Consider the following 27,161-nt stretch of genomic DNA (forward strand, 5'->3'; position numbering starts at 1 on the left):
GTTGAAACCAAACAGTGCTGCTGAGTTCCATAAAACTTTCACATTAATGGATCCACCAGCAGGTTCATTTGTGTAATGGGACTTTTAACCAGAACCTTTATTTCTTTTTAATTTGAAGGGAACGTACTCTTTGATCCCAGGTGCCTGGCTAGGTGTTTAAAAGCAGAGATAAACCACATGAACTGACTCACTAAGTCAGTTCTTCTAACCTTATTAAAAGAGCACTGAGATATTAACATGCAGAAGTGCAATGGACTTATCACCTCTCCAGTCCACAGGCAGTTTGTCAGCACTCCTCTACCAAGACTCCAAAGCTTCCACCACACTCTCTACTTTGCCCACAGTCACATGCAACAGATACTTCTGATGTTGCCATAGTGTTGTGTGGAACATGAATTTTCCAGCAGATGCAAGACAACCAGCTGAGGCTGTTCATCACTCCCTGTGCTAAGAGAGAGAGAGAAAAAGGAGAAATCCTGTCTCTGTTCCTCAGAGCTCACTGTATTCTACACCATGGGGAACAGCAAGGACTAATTTTACAGTACTTGGTTGCAACAACCTCCAAGAAAGAGATCTCAGCTAGGAAAAGGAGGAAAGTAACTCTCAGCACTCCCAACTCTCTCTTCCAAGATCTACTCTACCCGGAGAGCCAAAGCTCTACAATAAAAACACAGGAAGAAGAGCTGAAGCAGGGCAGATGACCCCTGCACACCCACCCCACTCATTCCAGCAAATCACAGTTCCACATTAACAGGACCACACTAAGTGAAGAATAATACAAACAACTGTGAAGCATACCCAGAACAAGCAAGCAACAACAGGCTCTGCTGAAATAAAACTACCCAATGAAGAAACAAAAAGATGTCTCAGGCATTGATCATGAAAACACATTTAAAACAAACAAAATTCACTGAAGATCTTGGGTAAAAAAAAAACCCACAAAACATCCAAACACAATTACTGATAGCACAAAGCAGGAAAGCTTTATCACAGAGGAGCATAAATAGATCAGACAGAAGCAGCAAGCTGGAAACTGAAGGAACAGCAGCAGAACTGCAATGCAATAGTACAAGTCCCACCACAGCTAGAACCTCTGTCAGTCAGGAACTAGAGAGGAAGACAAAGAGGTGGGTGGATTAACTGTGTCCAGTTCTGGGCTCCTCAATTTAAGAAGGACATTGAGACACTTGAATGTGCCCAGAGAAGGGCAAGGAAGCTGGTGAGAAGTCTCGAGTATAAGCCCTATGAGGAGAGGCTGAGGGAGCTGGGGGTGTTTAGCCTGGAGAAGAGGAGGCTCAGAGGAGACCTTATGGCTCTCTACAACTACCTGAAAGGAGGTTGTAGACAGGTGGGGGTTGGTCTCTTCTCCCAGGCAACCAGAACAAGAGGACACAGTCTCAAGCTGTGCCAGGGGAGGTTTAGGCTCGAGGTGAGGAGAAAGTTCTTCACAGAAAGAGGAACTGGCCATTGGAATGTGCTGCCCGGGGAGGTGGTGGAGTCACTGTCCCTGGAGGTGTTCAGAAAAGGATTGGATGTGGCACTTGAAGCCATGGTTTAGTTAGTCATGAGGTGCTGGGTGAGAGGTTGGACTTGATGACCTCTGAGGTCTTTTCCAACCTTGTTGAATCTATGATTCTAACTGATCACAGGATGGACATCAGTGCCATGTGGCAGTGGAAAGAGGTAATGGGAGTCTGAAATGGAAGAGTTGAGCTACATCCAGGACAGAGAGTATGTAGAAGACAATTCTGTAAAAGCTACTACTGGAATTTCATCTGGAATGATGTGACTACTCTGGTTACACATCTTCAAAGGAGACACAGGGAAATGGGAAGATATTTAAAGAAAGCTGCAGGATTCACAAGGAGACTGAAGAGCTTGTTTTAAATGAAGACTGCAAGAGCTTGATTTGTTTAACCTAGACAAATGAAATGCTGGGAGAGAACAATTGTTCTCTATAAATATGTCACAGCATAAATATGAGGGAGAAAGAAGAGTCACTGTACTTTAAGGAGAGCATTAGCACAAGGGGGGAAAGAAAGCATTAACTGTACATACATTTTCAGTTGGAACTGGGAAGATTTCAGCTGTCAGAGCAGTCCTTCAATGACAGTAATGGCACAAACAACCAAAGCAGCTTCAAGACAAGCTTGATAAATTTATAAACTGGGGTGTATGCTGCAGTTGCCTCAGTTAGCAAAGAACTGGGCATTATGACCTAAAAGTCTTCTTTTAGTCTTCTGTTACTGTATCATCTCATTGCTTTTTTTCTTTTTTTTTTTTTCTGTTCCTTTACAAGCAGATTCGTGTTTTTCAACCTGGTTTGAGAACTTGAGAACTGGAGATTTCCCTAAAATTGCCTTACTTAAACTATGGCTGTGCTCGTGCTGCTGCTTAGCTGAGTGACATGCAGCTCATTGTCTTGGGTTTGCTACTCTCACAGAAGGTGCCTGGATAGAACCTGACACAAATGGTAAGGAGATTTGCTGTCACCTTGCTAAATCAATTCTGAAATGATGAAATACACTTTTGATAGATGGAGACTTTCTGCACTGGTTGGTCCTTTCCTTTCCCCTCCCAACCTGTTGGTTGCTGCAGCAAAGCTTCATTTCTATTTGTAGCTACCATGGCTCACTACTCTAATCCCACATTTAATTGTTATCCCATTGCAGATAACACAGAGAATTTACACTTCCATTAATGAGCACTTTTGTTCTTATGCTTGGTCTGCTGCATTTCTTGCTTTGCTTAATAGCTTTTAAAAAAAAAAACAAAATTAAATGAGCTACATTGGCAAGTTATCCACAGAAGGTCTTTCTCTGCTAAAGTTCACTTCTTTCATATTATCACTTATCACTTGTACAGTAAAAGGTAACAGAATTTTTATCCTTGCCAGGCATTTCTTAAGTACTCAAAAAGCCTGGGGGTCTGATGCAGCCACTAGAAAGCCTTTCAGTAATAATGAAATGTTTTGGGAACTGTGTGGGTCTCCTCTTGTTTATGTCTTGATGCATGTTGCAATTTCCCCAAACTCTTTGCAGTTTTTCCATGTTGCCTTGCAGTCACCAGCTAGTTCCCAACTACACCATGCACAGCATCCCTCAAGTTCCTTTCTTTCCTGTATTCTCCCTTTTCTCTTCATAACTTCTTTTGGTAACCATCAGTGCAGGTAGTCACTGACATTTAAGTTAATCCTAAACATTACAGTTTCACCAGACTGAACCCAGGATTTGGCTCCTTAACTATTCCTAATTTGCTGCCTTGAAATAAAGGTCTCCTGTTCCTTGCAGAGGGTTAACCAACACTTTTTCTCAAAGCAAGGGGCATTTGTTATTTTCATTTTAAGGTGTCTTTATTTCTTCTGTAAGGACACTCAATTTATGCCATTCATTTTGTGATGGCTTCATCCTTGGACTTCTTTACCTCCCACCTTGCTAAGCAATTCTTCTGATTCTAACATCCATCCTTTTTTATCTGCTGGAGGGTGAAATATAATTTGTTCCAATGAGCAGTCTATAGATTTCAGAGCCCACATGGGCCAAGCTAGCTTTTGAAGACAAAAGCCAAAAGATACCCAGAGCATCTCAGGGCTATCAAAGTACAGGTGATGCTTTTTTTAATACCAAGCTGACTTCCCCCAGGGATTAATGATGGGGAAAAAAAAAACCTTGACGTGAATGCCCCCTGCTACAGAACCAGACTGAAAGAAAGTGTAAGATCAGGGATCACAGCAGTTGCTCAGATGGCAAGATTGAGCCAAATAATTTCTTCCTGTCTACAGAGGGACATGAAAAAGGCAAATGAAAATCAGAAAAACTTAACACATTGCCTGCTTCCCTCCCTCAGGGAGAAGATGGAAAAATAATATAAAAAGCAAGAAAGTATTTTCCACAAATAATATTTTGGTGTGAGTGAAGCTAGCTCTCAGCTGTATGCCAGGAGAGCATTAAACTAACATACCACAAGAAATAAGTTCCTGGGACCACAAAACAGGGAGCCATATGTGTGAACTCTATGAGCAATCTCCTGGCACATCTTGGAGATAAAGATATTGAAGCATTAGCCTCAATAAACAAAACTTCCAGTGCTGATACAATTGTTCAGAAAAGTGCACATACATACACAAAAATGGCAGGAAAGAAGTGTGCTTTGGCACTAAAAAACATATTTCACAACACAAAGTGTTCTTTTAGGAAATAAAAGAAACACAACAAGCATGGATCTGTGGGACAGCTGAGTCCTGTCAGACTTGGTGACTTCCTGGAAGGCTGGACAAGAACTGTTCCCTTACAATAGGAACACATTCAAACTGTGAACAGAGATAAATAAATAAGTGAAGGGTTAGAGGGAGAGAAAAATTAAAGTTTCATTGTTGTAATTACACAGCACAATGATAAAGGTAATTCTTAAATCAGAAAATAAATTCTAGGTTCAAGTTCCCTGAAGGATATAAAATATTAGAGGAATTTTTATGGTTGTAATCACAAACTCATTTCTCCAGCCACTACTGGCCGTGTCTAATTAGGGCAAAGTATGCTAATGATACAGCAGCACAGCCCAGAGACATCTTCAGTTGCAATATTAATTGCATTTAGGGAAAGAAGCATGAATTGTGCTTATACAAGCTAATTAGTATGGGTTTGCTAATTAATACTGGAAAGTCAGACTGCCTTTGTCTTGTCAACTGCAATTAGCTGAAGATGTTTAAATTTCTTTTCTATTTTTTTGTTCTTCCAGTAGTAACCTCACTTCAGCTGACAAGCAATGAAACCACACACTGGAGTACTCCATGGCAGTTTAGTGCAGCAAGTCCATCTCAGTTTCTTCCAGCAACATCTCATGCCCTGGTCTAGCTTAGCACCACCTCTAGCACACACCACCCTTAGTCTCATATTATCCCCACAGACAACCCCACAGTTCCCTGAACTAGGGTTCCCTCCTCCCAAGGACACAGAGCATGCATTGCCTCCCTCATGAGACTATGATCCCATCAGATTTACCCCACAAGTACTTTACTTTTAAATATCACTATGTAAAGAAGGATGGAAGGATCCCTCAGAGGCAGTGTCCTGCTAGGTAGAGCTTTGTGCTCCTCTCAACAGAGTGAGAGCTTCCCTGTCCCCAGGGAACAATGGCACAGCTGGCCCCATGCTAAGGAATTACAAGTTTCTCTTTTGAAAGGTGTTCTTTGTTTCCATAAATAATGGGTAAAATTCTTAAAAGTGCAAATCTTCTTTCTCAAAAGTGACAGGAAGCCCTTGAGCTTGAATCTCCAAGGCAGCTGCAGCTGAGTTACCTGATCACAGGGATCTGTAGGATCCAACATGCCCAAACAGTTTTGAAAATCTGGGCCAAAAGCTTAAGTTTCACTAATAAGCAATGGAACAGGGACACCAAAGTACTAGTTGTTTAGAGCAGTTAGTTCTTAATGTGGCATTGTGAAACTCATCAGTAGGACCAAAATTCCCCTGGTAATTATACAGCTTCTTTTGTGCCTGGTCTTTGCTGGTTTTGAGAAAATATTTACAAGGGCATCTAAGATGCTCCACATCACATACAAGAATCCCTATCAAACTCATCAGTGAGATCCAGGCAGCTAGTTCATTAGCCCCAGAGCACATTGCTTCATTTCCAGCACTCTGGGGAAGGTGGCAAAGCCATTAACACTCTTCAGGGTGGCAGTAGAGATGTCACCTCCACAGAGGTTTATCCCAGAAGCAGCCCAAAGACCCATCAGATTGTATGATAGCACCTGTCAGGTGTTTATTCCATCTCACTTAGGGCCATAAGCCTGTTTGCAGAGTGGCTGATGAAAAGCAATATCCACATCTGTCAGCACCAGAGCAGGACGAGCCCCTCTGCACCCCCTGAGCCATGAAGGTTTAACTTAAACAAACAAGCAGTGGCTCATGGGTGAAGAGGGAGGAGAGGGCTGAAAAGGAAGGCAAGATGCCAGGAATCCAAATCAAGCAAACAATTGCTGAAGTATCAACTTTAAGAGAGTCTGAAAAGAAGGCCATCCAGGTGAGACACTGGTCTGGAGAGGGAGAAGGAAAAAAAACATGCAAATTGTTGGATGGCAAGGAGGAAAGTGGGGCTGATGGTACAAGTGTCAGAGCCCTTTGGCAGGCAGCTAATGGAAGAGCCCCATCCACATGGGACAGAGCTCTGTACCCCCTGTGGAAGACACAAGTGACAACTTTCCCTACCAGGGAGATTTCACTTGGGGACGGAGGAGAACCATCTACCTCCAGTGAAAAGATGGACTATACTGTCACATCTCTCCTCAAAAGGGAAAAACAATCTCTCCTCTCTTCCTCTGTATGAATCAATTTTCTTCCAGAGAACACAATTCCATATGCTGAATAAAGCCCACACCTCCCAGTCTGCAGCCCATCATCTGAAGCACTACAGAATGCAGCCTGTTCATGGGAGATTGATGTAAGCTTTACTGGAAGATCACAAGACTTGCAGTTTTCCACTGAGCAACCCTTGGGAATAGGCACTGAACACTGACTGCTGCTTTATCCTCTGCTGATGGATGATGCACAACACCAATTAATGCTTAAACATTGCAAGTTCCACTTTCTCCAGCTCTTTCCTAGCCTGTTTAATACAACATATAACTCAAAACTCCAGGCTTAACGAGCCAGAGAAGAAAAACTTTGAAAATGTTTTAAAATCCAAAAATCCACACATCAGGACATTTAAACCATAACAGTAAACTTATCCCCTGATATGTCCAGTGAGCACAATGCAAAACTGATTGTATAGAATTTCAAACTGTAACAAGGCAGCCTGTAATGAGATCAGAAGGCAAATAGGATTAATTCAGTTTTCTTTGGAAACACCAGTCCTGACCTGCATCACCAGAGAAAGTGGCTGAGCATACAAAACTGTTTGCCCTCAATGTAAGACCACCCCAGAATGGGAATCAATTAACACTCTCATTATAGAAAATCTGATGTTGAAACACAGCAAGGAGTACAAATTAAAAAAAAAAAAAAAAAAAAAAAAAGAAAGCAGCAGATGCATGGTAGCCTATTAATAGCACAGCAGAGTTCTGCCCTTCACAGCATCACAGGATCACAGTACAACAGAGGTAGGAAGGGACCTCCAGAGATCATGGGGTCCAACCCCCTGCCAATGCAGGATCACCCAGGGCAGTCTGCACAGGAATGGATCCAGACAGGCTTTGAATGTGTCCAGAGAAGGAGACTCCAACAATCCCCCTGTGCAGCCTGTCCCAGTGCTGTCAACCTCACCGTAAAGAAGTTTCTCCTCACATTGAGGAGAATCTATGCTCAAGCTTGTACCTGTTGTTTCTTGCCTTATTATTGTGCACCACTGAAAAGAGACTGGCCCCCTCAGAGTTTAGCACAAGTCTAAAACCTCTAACGCTGGCACTGTTGTTTGTGACTTGGGTTTTAGAGCAGAACTGGAGTTAGCACCTATTTACCAGTCATTGACACATGCCTATTTTTCCACTAGTAACAAAATCAATCTAGTGTAAAACATGTCTAAAGAGTGAGTTTCTACATTCGGATGCTGCTCAGGTTTGGGTTTTTTTATGGTGACTAGAAAATATTCCAGGAATCCCCCAACTTGCCTATAAGCAAAAAAAACATCAGTTCACAAAACAGCTTAGTGCTGGTATCTCATTTGTTCCCAATTATGAAGAATCATCTACAATGGTCATGAAACTGCACATAAACCTCCCTGCTGTCTGGTTTTGTGGCCTCTATTATTTTTGGTCCTTGAGGGAACTGCCAATAAAACAGACAAACCCAGCAGAAAATTAACAGATACTACAGAAAAAGAGAGTTTGTGGTAATTCTGTTGCATCTTATCTGCTTGTCCTTTGCACACTTGAGACTGAATCAAAGGCCTCCAAAGAAAGGAGTTAACTCAGTATGAAATTAAATGCTTGCTTCTGATCTAGAACTGCTAACAAAGAGAAAGGATATTGCCAAAAACAAGAAGCTAGGCCACTAGATCTCATCCAATGCTTGCTCCAGGTAGATAGAGAGAGAGTGCCAAGACTAGCAATGATACAAACTTGTACAAGGCTTATGTTTGCCATTCCTTTTTCAATATTTGGAATTGATCTGTAGTTTAACTGAACTCACCTTTGCATATGTTGCTGCTCTGTAAAACAATTCAAAGGAAACCAAAAGATGAACACTTACCATCTCTGCTCTTTGCTTGTGAGTTCCCACTTCTTCCAGAACTTGTGACAGCTGAGCCTTCAAGACAAAAAAGGTAGACAATGAAGTCTAGGATATACTTGGGGCTGTTTAATAAGGCTGCACTCCTCCCTCCCAACCAAAACAAACAAACAAGCCAAAAGAAGGACATGATTTTCACATCACTGAAAAGGAATTACAAGCTTTGCTCTTCTTATATCCTAGCAGCATCCCATTCCATGAGCCAATCCTGTCCCAAAGAGCCTGCAGTCTGCATACACAAGAAAGCAGAGGGTTATTGCTGAGAGGAAATCCACTGGATTAGCTGTCCCAAATTTCAGTCCCATTGTCCAGAGGACTGTGCCTCCTCTCCATTTCTTTGGAAAGAACACAAAGAATTTTCTGAGAGGAAATTTGAAATGTAAAGAATCTCAAACCAGAGTGGAATTATCTTCTGTTATCCCTGTATAATGAGGGGAGAAAGGGGAAACTTGACTCAGAGGAGGAGATTTCATAGAGTTTCCTGGAAAAGGATTTTAAACAAAATGTGTACTTTGGAGATGGTTAAGACAAGCCACATACATTACTTGAGTGTTATTACTTCCCACCTTTTATTTCACAAAGCTTTGCTAGCCTGCAATCAGCCTTACTCTGGTAAGCAGAAAGCCTCAAAAATAGTTACAACTAATGACAGAGAAGCTAATTTAAACAGTGCACACAAACAAGTCAGAAACTACAAAAAAAGTTTCCTACAAACTAAATCACACAACCTCAAGCAGACAGTCATTAAAACCCTCCAGAGTCCCTCTAGCAATCTCTCGCCACACGTGAAATGGGTCTTTTGAGTACTACATCCAAACCACAGACAAAGAGCAAGCAGTTTGTTCCAATGAAAAGGAAAACATTCAGCTTTGAAGGGTAACTGCACTGAAACACCAGCAAACAAAACAAAAAAAAATTACAGTCGTAGGATTTGGCACAGCAGAAGTTCAATTTTGCAAACAACCAACCAAACGGTTCAAGACTTCCCTGGCCCCAGACCTCTGGAAACTAAAAAAATTACAGCCCTGGGCTGATCTGACATTATTTAAGGAACAGACACCCAAATAAGATGAAAAGGGTTTTCATGCAAGCCTGGGACCTGGCACAGGGAAATGAAATGCACTCATTAAACACGGCAGGAGACGCCAGCCCCAACCAAACACCGAGTCCTTGTCCACGGAAGTGAGAAGAAAAAATGAAATCATCACCAAGTTTGATGCTGAAGCATCAGGAAGCTACACATTTACAGACACCTTGGAAAGACTTTTTCCCCTGCTACTACTGAATCAGGTGGAATTACAGCAGCAGGATGGAACCAGGAAAACGTCACATGGAGAAAAATCAGGAAATGCCCTCGGAGCTGTTATTTATGAGATGCCAGCATAACCTTTGCAAAACACGAGGAGAGGCTGAAGGAGCTGGGACTGTTTAGCCTGGAGAAGAGAAGGCTCAGGGGAGACCTCATTGCTGTCTACAACTACCTGAAGGGAGGTTGTAGCCAGGTGGGGGTTGGTCTCTTCTCCCAGGCAACCAGCACCAGAACAAGAGGACACAGTCTCAAGCTGCGCCAAGGGAAGTTTAGGCTTGAGGTGAGGAGAAAGTTCTTCATGGAGAGAGTGGTTGGCCATTGGAATGTGCTGCCCAGGGAGGTGGTGGAGTCACCATCCCTGGAGGTGTTCAAGAGGGGATTGGACGTGGCACTTGGTGCCATGGTTTAGTAGTCATGAGGTCTTGGGTGACAGGTTGGACTTTGATGATCCTTGAGGTCTTTTCCAACCTTATTGATTCTGTGTTTCTGTAACAAAGGAGCACTTCTGAGCAAAACCAACCCAACTTTTCTGTTCATTTATTAGCCTTACCTTTACAAAGATGGCTTGTAGATGGGACCCACTGCTCTATTCTAAACTAGATGTTAAGATCCATTAAGAATTACTACCACAATCAGATATTTGCTTACAGTAGCTAACATTGCTGAATTTGCGGGGCTCTGTTCAGCCCCCTGTTATAGAATTACAGACTGGAAAAGGCCAACTCAATCCCCTGTCCAGAGCAGGGTCAGCTGTGTGAAGATCCTCAGGGCTCTTGGTTGGTGAGTATCTCCAAAGAGATGACCTCCAAAACTTCTCTGAGCAACCTGTGCCAAACTTTGGTCACCTTCACAGTGGAAATGTTTCTCTTTCTAATATCAAGACAACAGTGCCCTAGGAACCTGTTTAACTATATGGATATAAAACCATTTTTAAGTACAAGACCATGACACAATTCAGGGGAAAAACAAAAAGATAGAAAAGGCTCTGACACACCCGACTTCAGGAAAAAAAAAACTTTTAGATGGGGAAGAAACAATACAAAGGGATGGGAAAAACTGTAAATACAGGTAGGAAATATTCCATATATGTAATATGGCTTGGGGAAAAGAAACAAAGACAAACCACTCAAACTGCTATGCCAGCAGAGACCAAGAGGCAAACCTGGACAGCAAGTTCAAACAGCAGCATTGTAACAGCAGATCAATATGATTTGGAGAAGCAATTAAATATGAATTCAATCACAAAGTAGATTTTCTTCATTGCACTTATTTCTAGGCAGCTCATCTCAAAGGGAAAGAGTAGCTAACTAGTGGGAATTCAGAGACCAGCAACTAAACTTACTAGATTGCTGCAAGAAATGATTTATGAAGATTAAAAGATTTTAAAACGTATGGGTTGACTACAGCTCTCACAGAAGAGCAAAAGGGACATATTTAATGCATTGTGAGAGGTTGCAGTGATACAACTGGAAAAAAAGGAGGCTTTCCCAGCACAGCTGACACTGCCTAATGTGCTCACAGACTGGAGCAGGGACCCCCTAGACTTCCCCTCTTCTCTGCCCATGCCCATGTACACAGGCATCTGTGGGAGCACAAGACAAGGCCCAAACTCTTCGTGGGATCCCCTGTGCCTCCTCTGTGAAACAGATGTGAATGCTTTATCACATCCAGTTTGTAAACATTAGCCCTACCCCAGACTTTTTATTAGCTTAAATCAAATATTGAACCTAGCTCAGCTGTTAGAGGACAGCTGCTTGCAAAGTGATTCACTGCCATATTCCTTCTAGGCCACAAGAAAATAAAACCTAATCACCAAGCAGCATGACAGATGCACACATTTTTAATTATTGAAGAAGAAATTAGGCTTTGAACTTATCCCCACATCTCACTTAATCAGAGTGCTTTAGAGGAGCTGCCAGCCACCACAGCCCTGGACCAGAGCCTGCCAGCATGCTGAGCCCCTGCACCCAGTGCTGGGCCGTTACCAGGAAAGAAATAGTGGAGAAATATATGGGTTCTTGGAATTCACCTGTTCAGGACAGAGCTGTTGGATTTCTCAGAACAATCATCTCTGGTCACCTGCAGCCACCAAAAGCACAAGCGATGAACCTGAGGCATTCAGGGTGGTTAGGAAGGAGACAGCACACAGAGTCCTTGACCCCTGCACCAGCAGGCATGTGAGGGTTATCTGCAGCAGATGCTGCAATAGTTTGCCAGTCCCATCTCAGAACTTCACACTGGGAAGAGCAATGTCCTGCTTACAGGTAGCTCAGGTCTGGTTTAGAGGCTTTTTGACTGACCACATTCACCCTGGTATTTCAGGAACCTCTCAGTGGGACAGATTTGTGTGCTGAATTTTCAGACCATGCACCAGAGTTAACTTAAAGGTCCAAGGAAATTCTCATTACTTAATACACATGTTAAATTCCCATGGATCACTGAACTCAAGCATTAAGAAATCTGATGAGCAAACAGATATTAAGAATCAGATTTACAAATGCACATAAAGTCCAATTTGCTCACTGAGGGCAGCACAAGCAGGTAAAGGAAAATCAAATAGCAAAGCGGGGGGGGGGAAATCCTCTCAAGTATTCAGTCAATTATGTTAAGCCTTCAAAAAACAGGTTTGTCAATTCACAACATTAATCTTACATGACAACACAGTCTAATCTACTGTCAGTGCTACTGTCATCCTCAAAAGAGAGTGGCAGGAAGGGAAAGATAACCTGTGCTCTGGCCTCACTGGGATACTGCAGCTGAAGGAGGAGCAGGAATGGTTTCCAAGGAGAGGAACCGATTCGGCTCCCAAGGAGACATTTCTGAATTGTTTAGCTTGCTTCCTCACATCAAAAATTCCTCTTCTACACCTTCCAAAAGTCAGCCTTCACTGACAACGCTGGAGGAGGAGGATTTAATGAATGAAATTAAAGCAATCTGGTGGTTACGAGGCAGGTGTTAACACCAACTGCCATCAACAGCCCCACGACTCTTCTCTGGGGGCTGAACGTGAGCTGACTGCCCTGACTGAGAGGCAAGTGGCTCAAATGTGAGAATGGCTTGTAGGAAAATATTAGCTACTCAATCCCTAATGAACAGTCTTCCTCTGCACAACAATAGCCTCCACTCTACAAGCAATTAGCAAATCGAAGCGCTCTCTTTGTGGGCCTGCATTAATTTACTCCTGGATGCTGGACATTAAATTGCTCATAGGTGTAGCACAGGAGCAGCAGCAGCCAAAGCCATAAAATTAAAGCTTGCTTCAAAGAGTTAGGGAAGCAGAATTATGCATGCTGCATACAGGGAATAAATCAAAACAACCTTCATTTGGAAACATCATTTTAGTCTTATGCTTTCATCAAAAAACATGATTACCTTAACAGTCACATTAATACAATGGAGGCACTTTACAAGGGAGAGAAACAAGCAGCACACTCTCCACCTCAAATTGAAAAGAGCAATTTTTATTCTTCCTCATTAGGGTGAAATATCTGTGAATAGACATAGCTGCCTGTTCTGGAGTTGTGCTTTCACAGCTATAAATCCTCCCTGCAGGTCCCCAGTAGGAAGACCACTTGTTGGAAGGACAGCACCACCCCATAGGAGGGGAGGAGGAGGAGGTGCAGCCTGGCAGAGCTGTACCACAGCTGCAAAAGGTGGCATTTGTACAGCACATCAAAGCCCAAGACACCCTCAGCAGTATTTTATATGCAACAGTTGTATGCAAATTCAAGTCAAGCGTGGTGCTTGGCAAATTCAGGTATAATGTTAGTTAATAGCTATCTCAAATTAATTAAAGTCTGAGATAAATTCTTGCCTCTCCTCTTTGAGAAAGTTAAGAAACAATTTAAATTTACAAGGCTATATCAGCCACCAATCAGGGCAATATGGAATCTTGTATGTTCTAACATGCCAAATCGTTTCAGCTTCCTTGTGCTGGCTCTCCAGCATTCCCTGGGTAATTTCACAGGAGATGAAGCTTCTTGGCTTAAGCTAGATAGCCTTAACGTGTGGTTAAAGTGTGATGTGACCTCTAACAAAGTCCAAGCCAGCATATCTTACCTGATGCCACAAACTAGGGAAGAAGGGGGGAAAAAAGCACAACATTGACAGTATCACAGTATCTCAGAGGTTGGAAGGGACCTCAAGAGATCATCAGGTCCAACCCTCCTGCCAGAGCAGGATCACTTAGGATAGTCCTCACAGGAACGCATCCAGGTGGGTTTTGAAAGTCTCCAGAGAAGGAGACTCCACAACCCCCCTGGGGAGCCTGTTCCAGTGCTCTGTCACCCTCACTGTAAAGAAGTTTCTCCTATCAGGAGTCAGAAGGAAAATAGGATGCATCAAAGCTACAGCTGAAATACCAAAACCATGGTGCACTCCCAGGACAGTTCTGGTAATGAAAGCACTGATTGTAACACTTCGAATTCAATCAAATCTAACCCAATATAGCTCTATGCTGCACGCTGATGAGCTACATGGAACAACAGAGAAATACCATGAGAACACTTTGAAGAGAAGGTTGCAGTCACTAATTATCTTGCACACAAAGTTATTTTTATAAGATTGTAGGGAAAACTTTGATTTCACAGAAGCCACAGACAGCTTACTTCTGGGGGTGGCAGAGATTGAGACAGAGACAGAAGTAACTCATCAAGACACTCGCAGTTAGACTTCAGTTTATTTGCACACTGTGATCCTGCATTTTAAAATATTGTGAGAAGTGAAATGAAATTTTCATTAGGTGTTCAATCTGAAATCTCACCCATGGGATTCAGCTTTCAACAGTTAATGCATGCATTTGCCTGTTTATACTTCCAATTTATCCATTTCTATCATGCTAGCCTCTACCTTCTGCCTCCAGTCCATTAGCACACCATTACTGCAGACTGGTAGCAGCACAGGATTGTTTCAGCATCTCTGAAGCAAAAATTACACTGGGATAAATGGTCATTCCTAATTGCAAATATTTGGACGCCCCTGCAGCTGAAATTGCTGATCTTTCAGAAAATTGCATCAGTTGAGATCACAATCAGGAGGACAGTTTAGTACCAGGCGCTGCTAAATCATTTCCTTGCTGCTTTACAGATTTAATTCTGTTGCTCTCAGGAAAGTTTTTCTCGTTACAAAACCAAATGCACATCCAAAGAAACTCTGTTGCTGTCTCAAAAGCATCAAAAGCATCATGTTATCTTCCAGCAGCTGGATTGGAGGTGGCAGGTCTGAAGCAAAGGTGAAAAGGAAAATTCCCCAACAACTTCTGAATGCATTTCAGAAATGTGCGTACAGTGAAGCAACACTGACTAGCAGAAAAGCTGCAATGGGCAAAACAGAGACCATGACTTACTGACATAATTTATACTAAGTGGATATGCATCAGAAGCATGTGTCTCAGACCACAGTGTATGTGGTTTTCCCTGGAATTCACTCCTCCTTAACTTTATCCCAAGCAAGTACAGGAAAGACAGGAAAACAGAATGCCTGTAAGCACGATGTCCCATATCTCCAGGGATCCATTCTTCTGGGCACCTGAGAGCTAGGGCCTCGTGGGACTGAAGGCTACAGTTTTGTGCAGATTAGTGAATGGTGTTTTTAATCAAAAAAAAAAAAAGCAAGTGCTGCTCCTTCTTCGACAGCCACTTTTGCACTGGGCTTGACGAGCAGCAGGGAAATGCCGCCCCCAAGTGAGAGACAAAAAGCAGCTGACTACCAAAACGAGGGACGAAACAAGCGGGGGTTCCTGGGTGCTAAAACAACAAAAGAAAAAGGATGCTGCAAATAGAAAAATTGCTGAAGTCACTGTTATAATTACTGAAGACACAGGGAAAACATCTGCAGGATGTGGGCTCCTGTCAACACACTATAGAGATTTCCTGGACAAAGAGCTAATAACTAAGCCTTCCTCTTGGCTCTTAAGCCTCAAGGACAGACCAATCTCTCCTTTTCTCTTGTCTCTTTTAAGAGACACACTTGGTAACATCAAGAATTCTTGACAGTAAGCTCATTATCATGAAATTACCCCAAAACTCCCACTGGTTAGGTCATGAGAAAGGGTTGTATATAAAGTCACTGGAACAACTGATAGGAGGAAGATAAGATTTCAGGCAGAAATTGCCTGCATCCTTATTCCTGGCAACTCACTTGACCTAGCTTAAAACAAGCTGCAAAGTTCTGCAGCAGAGACCTGGCTTTTGTTCCCACTCTACCTACCTCTCAATTGCTGGGGGATCCAGGGCAAAATACTAAACTCTGAAATTCCCTTTTTTTCTCTCTTTCTAATGTAAAGATAATACTCACTCTGTAAAACCATAGTCTTTGACTGAAGGTGATCTCTGAGCACAAGGTACCACTATTGACACAAAATGCACCTGATGGGCCACACCACTTGGGCAGTAAGCAGATTAAGCATCATACTAAGAGCAGAACTTGAGCACCACCACATTCAGAGGTGGTGGTAGCTTATCTCCCTGATCCTCCAAGCAAAGGTGACCTTCACAACTGCAAGAAAATGTAAAACTTGGAGAAAGACTCTCAGCTTCTCCAAATCTATTCCATTTACACTATTTGCATAATCACCCAGGCAGATGCTGTGAGGTAAGGAACACAGTACCAAAGCAAACTGGGAGATGGGCAAATGCAGAACATTATATTCAGGAAAGGATGAGCCCCTGGAGATGGGACAATTCCCCTATGCCAGACTGAAACACTTACAAAGAAAGCTGGTAGGTGCAAGTAGGTAGGAAAATAAGGGGCTCAGGTGTTACCAAATTTTTCAGGTGACAAAAAAGCATCAGATTTGCAAAAACATCTCAAAACAATAGCAAGCATTTGTTGTTTTACTCTGAACTGCAGCTGTGGTTGAGGCCAGACTGAGGCAACAGCTGAGTGACTCCTCTCTCCTCCTGTTTTCCTTGAGATTTTCAATCCACACCTTGCTAAGACAGAGCACAGAGACCAAAACATTATCACAGCTCTGCTGGGAATAATACACTTTTGTGATAGGTCTCCTTCTCTCCATCCTAATCAAATGGTGCTGCAGCCCCTAGGGAGAGAATACTGTGCCAAACAAAAAAAATGTGAGTTTGCAGCTGCTTCCTCAACAGCAAAGGGCAGCCTGACTGATGAAACTCTGCCAAGCCAACTGCTTCGAGCATTACACAGTTGGCCAGTCCAGCATCTCCCAGACACACACGAGTGACTGCCAGATGCTCATGGACTCTCCAAAGGAGTCATTCCCCATCACTGGAACACCCATCAGAGAAGCCTCTGCTACTAACATTCTCCTTGTGGGCTCAGAAATAGTCCTCCCTCAGAAAAGCAGCTCAGTGTGCAGTTGTAGCAGGGAGTCCCTTCTCTTTTGCTGCTCCCTTAGCACAATTTTTACCCAACAGCAGGAAAAGATAACCTGGCATAAAATCTGTCTGTTGAGGGATGACCACAAATCTCATGCCAGAAGTAAAATAGATTATTAATATGTCAGTGCAACTAGAAAACAATAGAAGAGTATCAGCTCATTCCACAGGGAAACAGCAAAAGGGAAAGGAATACAAATCATTTGGAGGACACTAAAGACAATTAATTTTGCTGTGCTGATCAAATCTCTAAAGTTGAAATGAAGGCATACTAGCACCAGATTCTGAAATGAATGTAGTGCCTCTGGGAATCTGGTTATTCATCACTATTTATGTGATCTGAAAACTTGTACTATAAGCGATTTTGGGATCCAGTAAGCAAAATGTTTGGGTTTTTTTAGGTTACATTAACCCTGCGTGAACTGGGAAGCAGCAGAAGACACAATAACTAATGGGAACAGAATCTCTTGCTATTAGATGTAATCCTAAATTTGGCTGGGCAAGGGGGGAGCAAATGTTTGTGCACTGCCTTAATCTTGTGGCAAAATCTTAACTTCAGAAAAATGGATTTATATTTTTTCTCCTTTAGATTATCAGTAGAATGAGTTCAGGCTCCAAAACCCCTGTCTTGATAAAAGCAAGCTTTAGCACTCACCAAACCCAGAAAGAGGGAATCTCAAAAACTAAAAGTGGTAGCAATGTGACACCCTCTGACTCTACCAAATTGTCAAGTTTTCTCCTACTTCTTTCTAGCATTTTTTTCCAGTACCACCTCCCTGGATATAGGTTCTCTCCCTCCAATTAGGTTTGATAGCTGGAGGGAAAGAATAAACATTTAGTTGAAGAAGTCTGTAAATTAGCCAACAAAAATGTTCACTCTTATCCATTCATCAGGAAAAAAAAATGGTGGAATTACATCTCTACCTAAAAAAGCCCTTCTAATTTCAGCCCAATGAGTCAGCACTGCTGCATCTCATCACCAAGAATGATTCATTGTCACTGCACTTCTCAAAGTCAAGAATAAGGGTATTCACCCCAGTTCAGCATCATCTCCTAACTGCTCTGGATCCAGGCACTGTGCTTGCACACAGTGCTGTTATAATGATTTATGTGAGTGTGTCACTTCTAATTTAAAGGTATAAAAAGCTATAGTCAGCCTACCAACCATAAAGCAACATTTTCTTTACAGTGGGCTGACAGTTGAGTATCTGGGAAATATTCTTGCTTGTCAAAAAGGAGGGGTCTCCATACCCCTATAGCCTAAGGGCGGTGATGCCTCTGAAGACATGAGTAACAGCCAGTATCTTTGGAGAAAACATTAGTACTTGGTTAGGAGTTAAAAGAAGCTTTTTAGGGGAGTTAGAATCTGAAAAGAAATTCAGACAAAAGCAGTATGAATAGAAAGTCTCTGCCCCAAGTGGAGGCTGTGGTGAGGAAGAGGGTTTTGAGCATGGATCAGACCCCAGCCAAAAGATCTGTAGCTGTATGAAATAAAGAATATTGGAAGCTAAACAGCAGCAGAGCTGTGCTCTTCAAGCATGTGTCCTAATATCACAGACATTTTCTGCCCTTTCTAACTACTAACACAAGGCTACATACTGAATTGAACATCCCTGAGTAGTCAATGGCAGTACTCTAAGCTGCCTAAGGCCATTTGGTAGCTGGTGATGTGTGGTGATGGTTCAGAAAAGATGTCTTTCATGATATGTGTGTCCCTAACTATATCTCACTGTCATCCCCACAAACACTCCCAACAGGAGCCCTCAGGAATGTCAGCACATTTCCCAGTGCAACTATGGTGTGACTGCCAGCAAACACCATTGGGAAAGTGAAGATCCTTGTTTAAATCAAAGTTTTTTGTTTTTTTTTTTTTTTCCCCTCCTGGGTTAATTTTTATCTAATTTGGTTTCTTGCCCCGCTTCTCCGTGCTACTGAACAGGTTGTGCTAGCTCAAATAAAGGTCAAGGAGGTGATTAAGCCAGCACCGCCCTTGGCTTGTGAAATCATAGTCAGCATGTTTTCCACACCCAGCAGAACGGTGGGTGAAGGTCCTAAGCCTCTGAGGGTCTCCAACAAATTTCAGACACTCTTGGAAGCTTCTAGGTAACAATATTCACCCCCACTCCCAGACAAGATTGTGCAATGTTTGCTCTGACAAAGCAATGCTTGGATTGCCCTTGCTTCCGTCCTGGAAACGCTTTTGCTGAGGACCAGTCTCCTCTGCTGCCAGAGTATTTCCAGTCTCCAGGCTGGGTGTGTAGTTGGATTTTGCTCACTAAAGCAAACATTACATTTTAAACATAGCTATTATAATTAGCAGAAGCTCATTGCTCAATTCCCCTTCCAGACAGGGATTTCCAAATGTCACAGTGTGCTTAGCACAGCTGATCTGAGCCGACGGCTGCTCTAAATGAGACTGGTCTAGGAGAGTCCAGAGCAAGGAATCAAGTCCTGTCATAGTGGGTGATATGAAAAACAAATAGGGTAACTGTATTCCTTCATCCTTACCTTCATTTTCTCATATTAACTGTAAAGCACTGTGAGCAAGGCAAGTTGAACAGAGACTCTCCTCTTTGATGCAGAAGATATATTCAGAGTTGAGACCAAGCAGGAATTTCTCTTGGAAGTTTATACCTGCTCTGTAGGTCTGCCCCTGGGGATGATTCTGCCTCATCCTGGTTGTCCTGCTAGGGTATCATAGCATAAAATCCAAAGAGTAATAAGGAGGGGAAAAACAGAGGGGGGGAAGCAACCAAGTAGCCCAGCTACTGGCTGCTAAAAGCATTTTGCAGAGGTTCTGGCAAATGTCGAGACTCAGTTTAAAATAGCATTTGCCTTCTAAATCTGTTTGGGAAAAGCAAAACCAGACTTCACCCTTATGAGTAACACAGACCATTAAAAAAAAATTGCCAAGTCTCTTTTCCCAATGCACAGCTACCCACAACACAGAGCTCCTTGAAGATGAATGCTAGCACTTACACTTCCAGGTACTGCACAAACCAGTGGCTTCCAACCTCCTTGCAGACCAGCCTCATTTCAAGAGCCCTGGCAATGCTCCACATCTCAGCATGTCCCACAGAGCCAGCAAAAGTCCAGATTACTTTATTAATGTAGATCTCATGCAACATCTCATCTGTGATGTACTCCTGCCTTATCCACAACTCCTGCCTTACTGTTTGGGATATGCCAGTATAAACTTCCCTCACCTTCCCAGTGCCACATGATGGACTGAAGATGATTAGCACCAACTGCTCAACAAAAGGAGAAATCAAGTGCAAAGGCCATCTGTCCTTTACAAGGCCACAGAAGCAGTCACAATTTACAATAACAATATTGTGCCAAGGAATAAACATTCAAGGTTGGATACCAGGAAAATTTTTTTCCCTGAAAGGGTTGTCCATCCCTAGAACAGGCTGCCCAGGGAAGTGGCAGAGTCCCCATCCCTGGAGGGGTTTAACAGCCATATAGATGTCATGCTGAGGGAAATGATTCAGTAGTGACCTGGTACTGCTGGGTTAACAGTTGGACTTGATGAACTTAAAGGTCTCTTCCAACCAGAATGAGTCTATGACCAGTTCTGTACAAACAGACCAGGACTTGGCTTAAGTTGTAGGGAAAAAAAATAACCAAAATAAAAAGGGATTAACAGTACCTCTATCCAAAGATATTCCTTAGGCTGAAAAAGTAAAAAAATCCTCCACAAAAGGACAACTGGAAGAAAAATATTGTGACAAACACCCTGAAATAAAATCAAGCATCCCTGCACACCGTGGTCATGCTCCTGTAACTTCCTTGAAGAGGAATAAAACACTTCTATTTTTATTTGAGAATTTATTCAGAATAAACAAATCCCAATGGAATTTAAGCACACTCTAGAGGCTCCAGCAAAAATAAAATAATAAATTAAAAAGAAAGAAAAAAAAAAGAGAGCAAGCAAACTAAAAAGATCCTCTCTTGGCACGCTCTTGAAAGGAGGATTCACCACATTTCTGACTGACTGCCACCATGGCTTAGATGAATAACCTATAAATAGGCAATGAACACAAAGCAAGCACTTTGAAGGAAGATGATTTTTTTGTTTGTTGTCTCTTGTTATTGCTTAATGGTGTGCTGGGAAGGAGATGGCTAACAAGGTAGAGGGAACGTGGTAAAAATATAAAGGAACAAAAAAGGCTGGGGTGTGGGAAGGAGGGATGAAAAGACATGAAGACATTCTGAATTGAAGACATGAAGACATTCAAATGTCTGAAGCCCACAAGTAGGATTTTGCCTCCAGTTTTCTGGAGGACTGAAGAATAAGGGATGGGAGAAGGCACACAGGCAGAGCAGTTAGCAACTGTGCTGCACTTGGGGTCAGCAGGGACAGAGAGTTTAGAGAGACAAAGAGGTAACATAGGCAGCATCTATCACATACCAAAACATGACACCCAACCATGATGTTGATTTTGGTGCAGTTCATTCAGAAGCAGCACTCAAGCTCAATGTTATGCTGGAGCTGCTTTCTGCAGGCAAACAGAAGCTGATATTTCAACCTTGAGTACAGAGGGAAAAAACCCCAAACATTCTTGTGACTTAAGACTGAAGATGCCCTCCATATCCCCACATACCCACAACTGGAAGAAGGTTTTTATGCTATCAGTAGAGTCTCATCTCAAAACTCAAGCTTCTGTGGGCCATCTTGAACTGATTTCTAGTCTCTTCTACACTTCAGATTCAGGACATTATTAAGTGCAGTCATTAAAGCACTGGAAGTGTTCATGCAGTCATCTTGTGGTAAGAGTCATCCAAAACAGGAGTGGACTCAAAACTATTAAAGTTAAGCAGCCATCCCCATCATAAGAAAAGTGGAAATACTCAAGTCAATGAACAACAGGGCTGGGGGAATCTGAGTCATTCCCTGAGAGGGTCCTAGTTTCTGGAAAGCATTTGCAGGAAAATGTCCAATAAAGCCCATTTTATAATAACTGAATAACAGCTTCTCAAAATAACTGGAATTTCTATCTCACAGCTGTTGTTCCAACCTGTCTGCTCACTCCTCTCCCCTCTCCCTCAGCTAGGTCTCACTGCCCACAACACTCCCTGTCTGCAGCTTTCCAGCATTCATCACAGCAGCCAACTTAATTATCCTTTTTAATTGCTCCTCTTAATCCTATGCTCCTTCTTTCAAGGCTGAAGGAGGCTCTCACAGAATTGAAGGAGCAGAAAACCTTCTGGTTTCTCTTTCCAAAGAGTTTGACTAGCTTTAAGGTCCTTCATTCCTCTTGTAAAGTCCTTCCTTGCAATTCTGTGGCAGACAGAGCTTGCCAACATAGAGTTTGCCAGCAAGCAGCCCAATACCTCCTCAGAGCCTTCTCCTCCATAGGGGTGGAGGCTTACCACAATGCCATCCTTGCACACATTAACAGCTTTCTCAAATTATTTCCTCCTGCAGGGAGAAGGCTATCAAAATGGCCTCTGACCCAGATTCTTAAACTCCATCAATTAATATCTTTTCTTACTTTAAAAAAAAAAAAAAAAAAAGGTTTGGAAATAGGTATGCAAGGCATAAAAAAAACCCCAACTGCAATGATAGGAACAGAAGAAGTAAAGAAGCCTCCCTTGCATAGCAGAGGTGTGATATTCAGTCTGTGTCTGTCAACCATCAGTTCAGTTTTCATTGTAAGAACTTGCAGGAGAGTTTCTGTGAGGGCAAAGTTTGGGATTAATCAGTTTGAGGCCAAAGCCCTTTGTTTATCCACAAAATGGAGAGAGCAGAAGGAACAGAAGTGTGTATTTCTTTCCACTGCCCCATCAGTGCTTCTCAATTTTGGGCTGAAAGGATTAACTCCAAAGGGAGCACTGCAATTTTCTTAGCCATGGTCCATTCGTTCCTTGGCCCCTCTGCTGAGACTGCCAAGAAAGATGCCAGACAGGATGATATTTTTTTGATGTGAGTGTTTATCTTCTCTGAGTGAACCAAACAGCAATCCAACAACTCACAATTGCTTCTTGCTCTAGCAAATGCAGACTGACAAGGCAAAAGGTGAAAGAGCTTGATGGTCCCATTAGGAACCTTTGAGTATCCTTGCACCTGAATGCCTGTCTAGCAAAGCTGTGCTATAAGAAACATAAAAGATCTCCATTTGGCAAGGCTAGGGAAGAAGTCAGAACATATGCCAAGATAATCTCAGTTATTAGCTTCTGCCACAAAGGCACAAGATGTATTGAATTGCTCCTCCACTGCACAGCATGGGATGCTCTGAGGCTGGGAGCTCTGTTGCAGAGGTGTGCCCAGGCTCACCAGTGGATGGGCAGCACGAGGGTTGCGGAGAGTTACACACAGCTAACGCTGCAGGCAAAGTTAAATCGAGCAGGAGAGCTGGGGGAAGGCAACATGGAGCAGGACAGATAGCTCCCTTCTGTAAACATCTGCAAGAACTGTGAACAGTGGATTTTTAACCTCCTATTCATGCTTACATTTTCTTTCTTCTTAACAAAGCAGATGAACAGCAACGAAGATTCACCTTCGCCTAAAGTGGCTGAGCTCAGGGCAACACCTTCTCCATCCTAGGCTGATGAATACCAAAATGGTGACTCACTCTTTGTGGAAGAAGCCACAGAGGAAAGGCACATATAAAATGTACATTAGTTGTAGCTGTGCCATGCAGCAGCTCCCAGATGTTCATGAAGATTCAAGCGTGGCCCTTTTTCCTCTCTCGATCCCCTTTGCTCTTCAGAAACAAGAAGGTGTAGAATCCAAAGGCCAAGTGGAACACAACAGAAACTAACATCCTCAATAATTACAGTAATATGTAGTGTTGATGGGCTGTAGAAATCAGGCACAATGAATTTGGGTCTTGCCTGGCCTAAATAAAAAGGTGTTCATTATCATGACAGGAAGCAGCACTTAGGAATGATAAGGTCAGGCTGAACTGTGAAGACAAATGTCATTTTTCTATACAGCTGTGATAGTCTCACCTACTCCCTTCAGAAATGTACAAAAACAGGAAAGCAATAAAAAGTCTGTCAAATTAGCCTGGGACATTATGTTACAAGTGAATACAAGTGAACATGGTTTAGCCACTGTTTCAATGTTCCCACCTAGAGAAAGATGAGTTTGCCAACAGTCATGCAGACATCACTGCCAGCTGTCCACAACACCTTTCATCATACAAAGGTCACAGAATGCTTCTGAAGCCAGGAACCTTATTTTGCAGGGTGTAACTAGATCCTCAGAGGCCAAAGGAGCACTCATTCTATCTGAATATTTGAGAAGTCAAGTCAGGGAGATGATCTCTCCTGAAGCTCCTTTTGTTCCACCAATGAAATGGCCTCTTATAAAGGGAATAAACCAGATGATTAAAAAGTGAAGAACACTGCACCTGCATGAACAGTTAATAAAATTAAGAGCAGAATGTAATTGCCAAAGGTAGGCTTGGTAACAACTAACTTAGCAGTAATAAAAATGTCATAAAGATCATAAAGATCACTGGTTTACTGGCTCCATTAGCCCTGTTCCCAACTGCATTGCACAGCTTTGACTTCAAGAAAAATTCTGAGTTTGTGGGCTCTCAAGAGATCCTCCCATAAATTAATACTGATACAGACATTCACCATTTCTTTGTGTACATAAATAATGAATGGTGGCAGTCTTTACACAAAGAAGCCTCAAATAACTCTCCCATTACACAAGATATTCTGCTTAAAATAACCTCAAAAAAATAATTGCTCTGCTCACATTCACAGCTACTGAATATGTCATTGGGGTTTCATACATCAATAATAGTGTAACACGGAATCTTTCAGGCTTCATGTTGACTTCCTTTAAAAATTAAAAGTATTTAGGTTTAGCAACTCTTCCAAGACTCAACTTTTCAATGAAAAATGAGCTGTTTTCCAGAAGGGAGGAAAGTTGATGTTACAAGGACTCGTGTTTGTGAGCCTGACGTGAGGACTGCAGGCAAAAGGACACAGAAGAGATAAAAATCAATGCTTTAAACCCAAAATCAGTTCTATTTTTAATGTGGTCTTGAACAGAACTGAAATTTGAGTGCACATCTGTCAAAGCTGCAGCCATTATAGCCATTTAAACAAATTGAAAGCATAAATCAGTTCAATATGTCAAATCGATGTGCCATGCATTTCATATCTATGTTACTGTCACCACAGTTGGATTCATGGCACATGTACCGTACAGCATCACTGCCTGTTTTATTAAACTGCATAAATAAAAGCCAAAAAGAAAAATGTTACAACCTGCATCACAGGAAAACTGAGGCTTTTCCCAAAACTTTGCACTTCCAGTTTGTTTTGCTGTAAAACTTTTTAGCACGATCAAAGCCCGTTTGACATTAACGCTGATTAAAGCAAATAGATAAAGTCTCTGAGAAAGCAAAGGCTCTGAGAAAACAGAATTGTTCCTTACAATTTACTTGGACCACCCCTGAACAGAGGAGATCTATATCAACAGCTTAGTTTTTATTCACAGCTAGGTGAAAAGCACCATCAGCTGGCTTTTCACTTACTCGGTTCCCAGCCTTTTCCAAATATCAGCAGGCTAGTCACACTTCAGTCAAAAAGAAAGAGAAAAATAAAGAGAGAATTCCAGCCACTGTCCCTTCAATTCTGTTCAAGGTAAGACTTGCAATGGTGCCATACCCTAATTCATTACCTTAATATGCAACCAAACTGGGGAAATGGAGAAGCTGCAGCCTATGGATAAACCAGCCCATAGGGTAAGACAGGATGAACATATGGGGCAAATGCCACTCAGAATGATGGAGGAGTATTGAGCATGAATAATTATTGCATGTTCTGAAATAAAGCAATTGCAATTGGCTCTTGCATTTAGGCACCGTTCAACTAACTGTGCTTATGCACTATGCTGAAGGAGGCTTTTTAGACTGATTAGTTCCCTGAAGAAACACATCTTCTACTACTGGTAATTAAGACCCAAATCAAGAATCAATGGGCTTCAAAAAGAAGAAAGCAAGAAAATCAAATACTGTTGTTCTAATTGCCACAACAACCAAAGTGTTAAGCAGATTAAAGTGGGCTTTATAATCTTTAAAAACTGCAAAAAGTAGGATCCACAAGAGCATGGGAACAAGCTTGTGATGATGTTTTCTCAAAGCACTTCTTCTGTTCATGCATTCTGGCTTTTTGGTAATAGGGTTTCAATAAAACTCTGGTTGGAGCCCACTGAAACATGGTGGGCAGAAATGTGTTGAACCATGTAAGAAGCCTGCATGGAGGCCCTGCAAGAAACCTTTACAATATGTTTTTAAATAGAAAATAATCATTAAAATATTAATCCCTGCAGGAAATCTTTACAGTATGTTTTTAAATAGAAAATAATCATTAAAATATTAATCCCTCTTTCTTACAGGAAACTGCCATCATGAATTACAAGATGACACAAAAACACTTGCAAACACATATTTTAAATCTTAAATTATGTACAGATTATGTAATTATTGTGAAAGGAAGCACAACAAATCACAGAATTCAAATCCAATCATTATAAAAATCAACCAATCTCAACAAGTTCAGAACATCTCTTAAGACACCCAGATAAGCTCTATGTAATGTCATTAATACAACACAGAGTTAGAGAATAGCTACAAATTTCCATGGCATTTTCCTTGTCTAACATTATCCCAATGTGCAATCTTAGCTTTTACTCTTTTCACAAGATATTTCCCTCCTTTCTCCCCTGGAATTGCTTGGTTTCTATGGGCTGTTAAAGCTTCCATCAGCATGAGGATGTTCCTAAGTAGTAGTTCTAATAATTAGGAGATGTTTAACATCAACCTTACGTCTGTGCCAGCACTAAAGCCTGAATCACCAATGCAGTTAAAAAAAGATGAGATGCACTGGCCTGAGAGCACCTCTGGGAAATCCAATGTAAATAGAACCTGGTTTTTAGTTTGGGAAGAAACTGGCCAGAAATTGGACTGGTAAATTTTCCTATCTCTAATGATCCGGGCACCAAAATATTTATCTGATGGTGAGCCACATTAACACCCACCACACATTTCAGGCAGCTTTGGTCTGGAAGTGTTCTTGGAGGTTGTGGCATTGCTTCCAGTGGGATCCCATCACTCTGCTCCACAAAAAGATCATGCAGCCTGGAAGCTGTTGGGAAGTTTTGATCATTCCCATCCAAGGATCATTCAAGTACTCTCAAAGAGCAATCCTGTTACCAGAGATGTGGCAGAGCAGTGATGTGGGCTACAGCTGCACATTGCAAAGGGATGAGCCCAGTACTACATAAAAGTTGCATGCTTTCCAGCT

The 27,161-nt window shown here is 42.1% G+C and overlaps 1 protein-coding gene across 1 annotated transcript in view; it reads right to left on the reverse strand.

The window, feature by feature from the left end:
• Positions 1-27,161, reverse strand: part of MAD1L1 (mitotic arrest deficient 1 like 1) — a 384,158-nt gene that overhangs the window by 185,450 nt on the left and 171,547 nt on the right. Inside the window, exon 12 of the mRNA XM_054391055.1 lies at positions 8,190-8,246. Coding sequence (XP_054247030.1) covers positions 8,190-8,246 — 57 coding nt within the window. The remainder of the gene's footprint in view (positions 1-8,189; positions 8,247-27,161) is intronic.

Source organism: Indicator indicator, chromosome 22, assembly GCF_027791375.1.
Source record: "Indicator indicator isolate 239-I01 chromosome 22, UM_Iind_1.1, whole genome shotgun sequence".
NCBI classification, from domain to species: Eukaryota; Metazoa; Chordata; class Aves; order Piciformes; family Indicatoridae; genus Indicator; species Indicator indicator.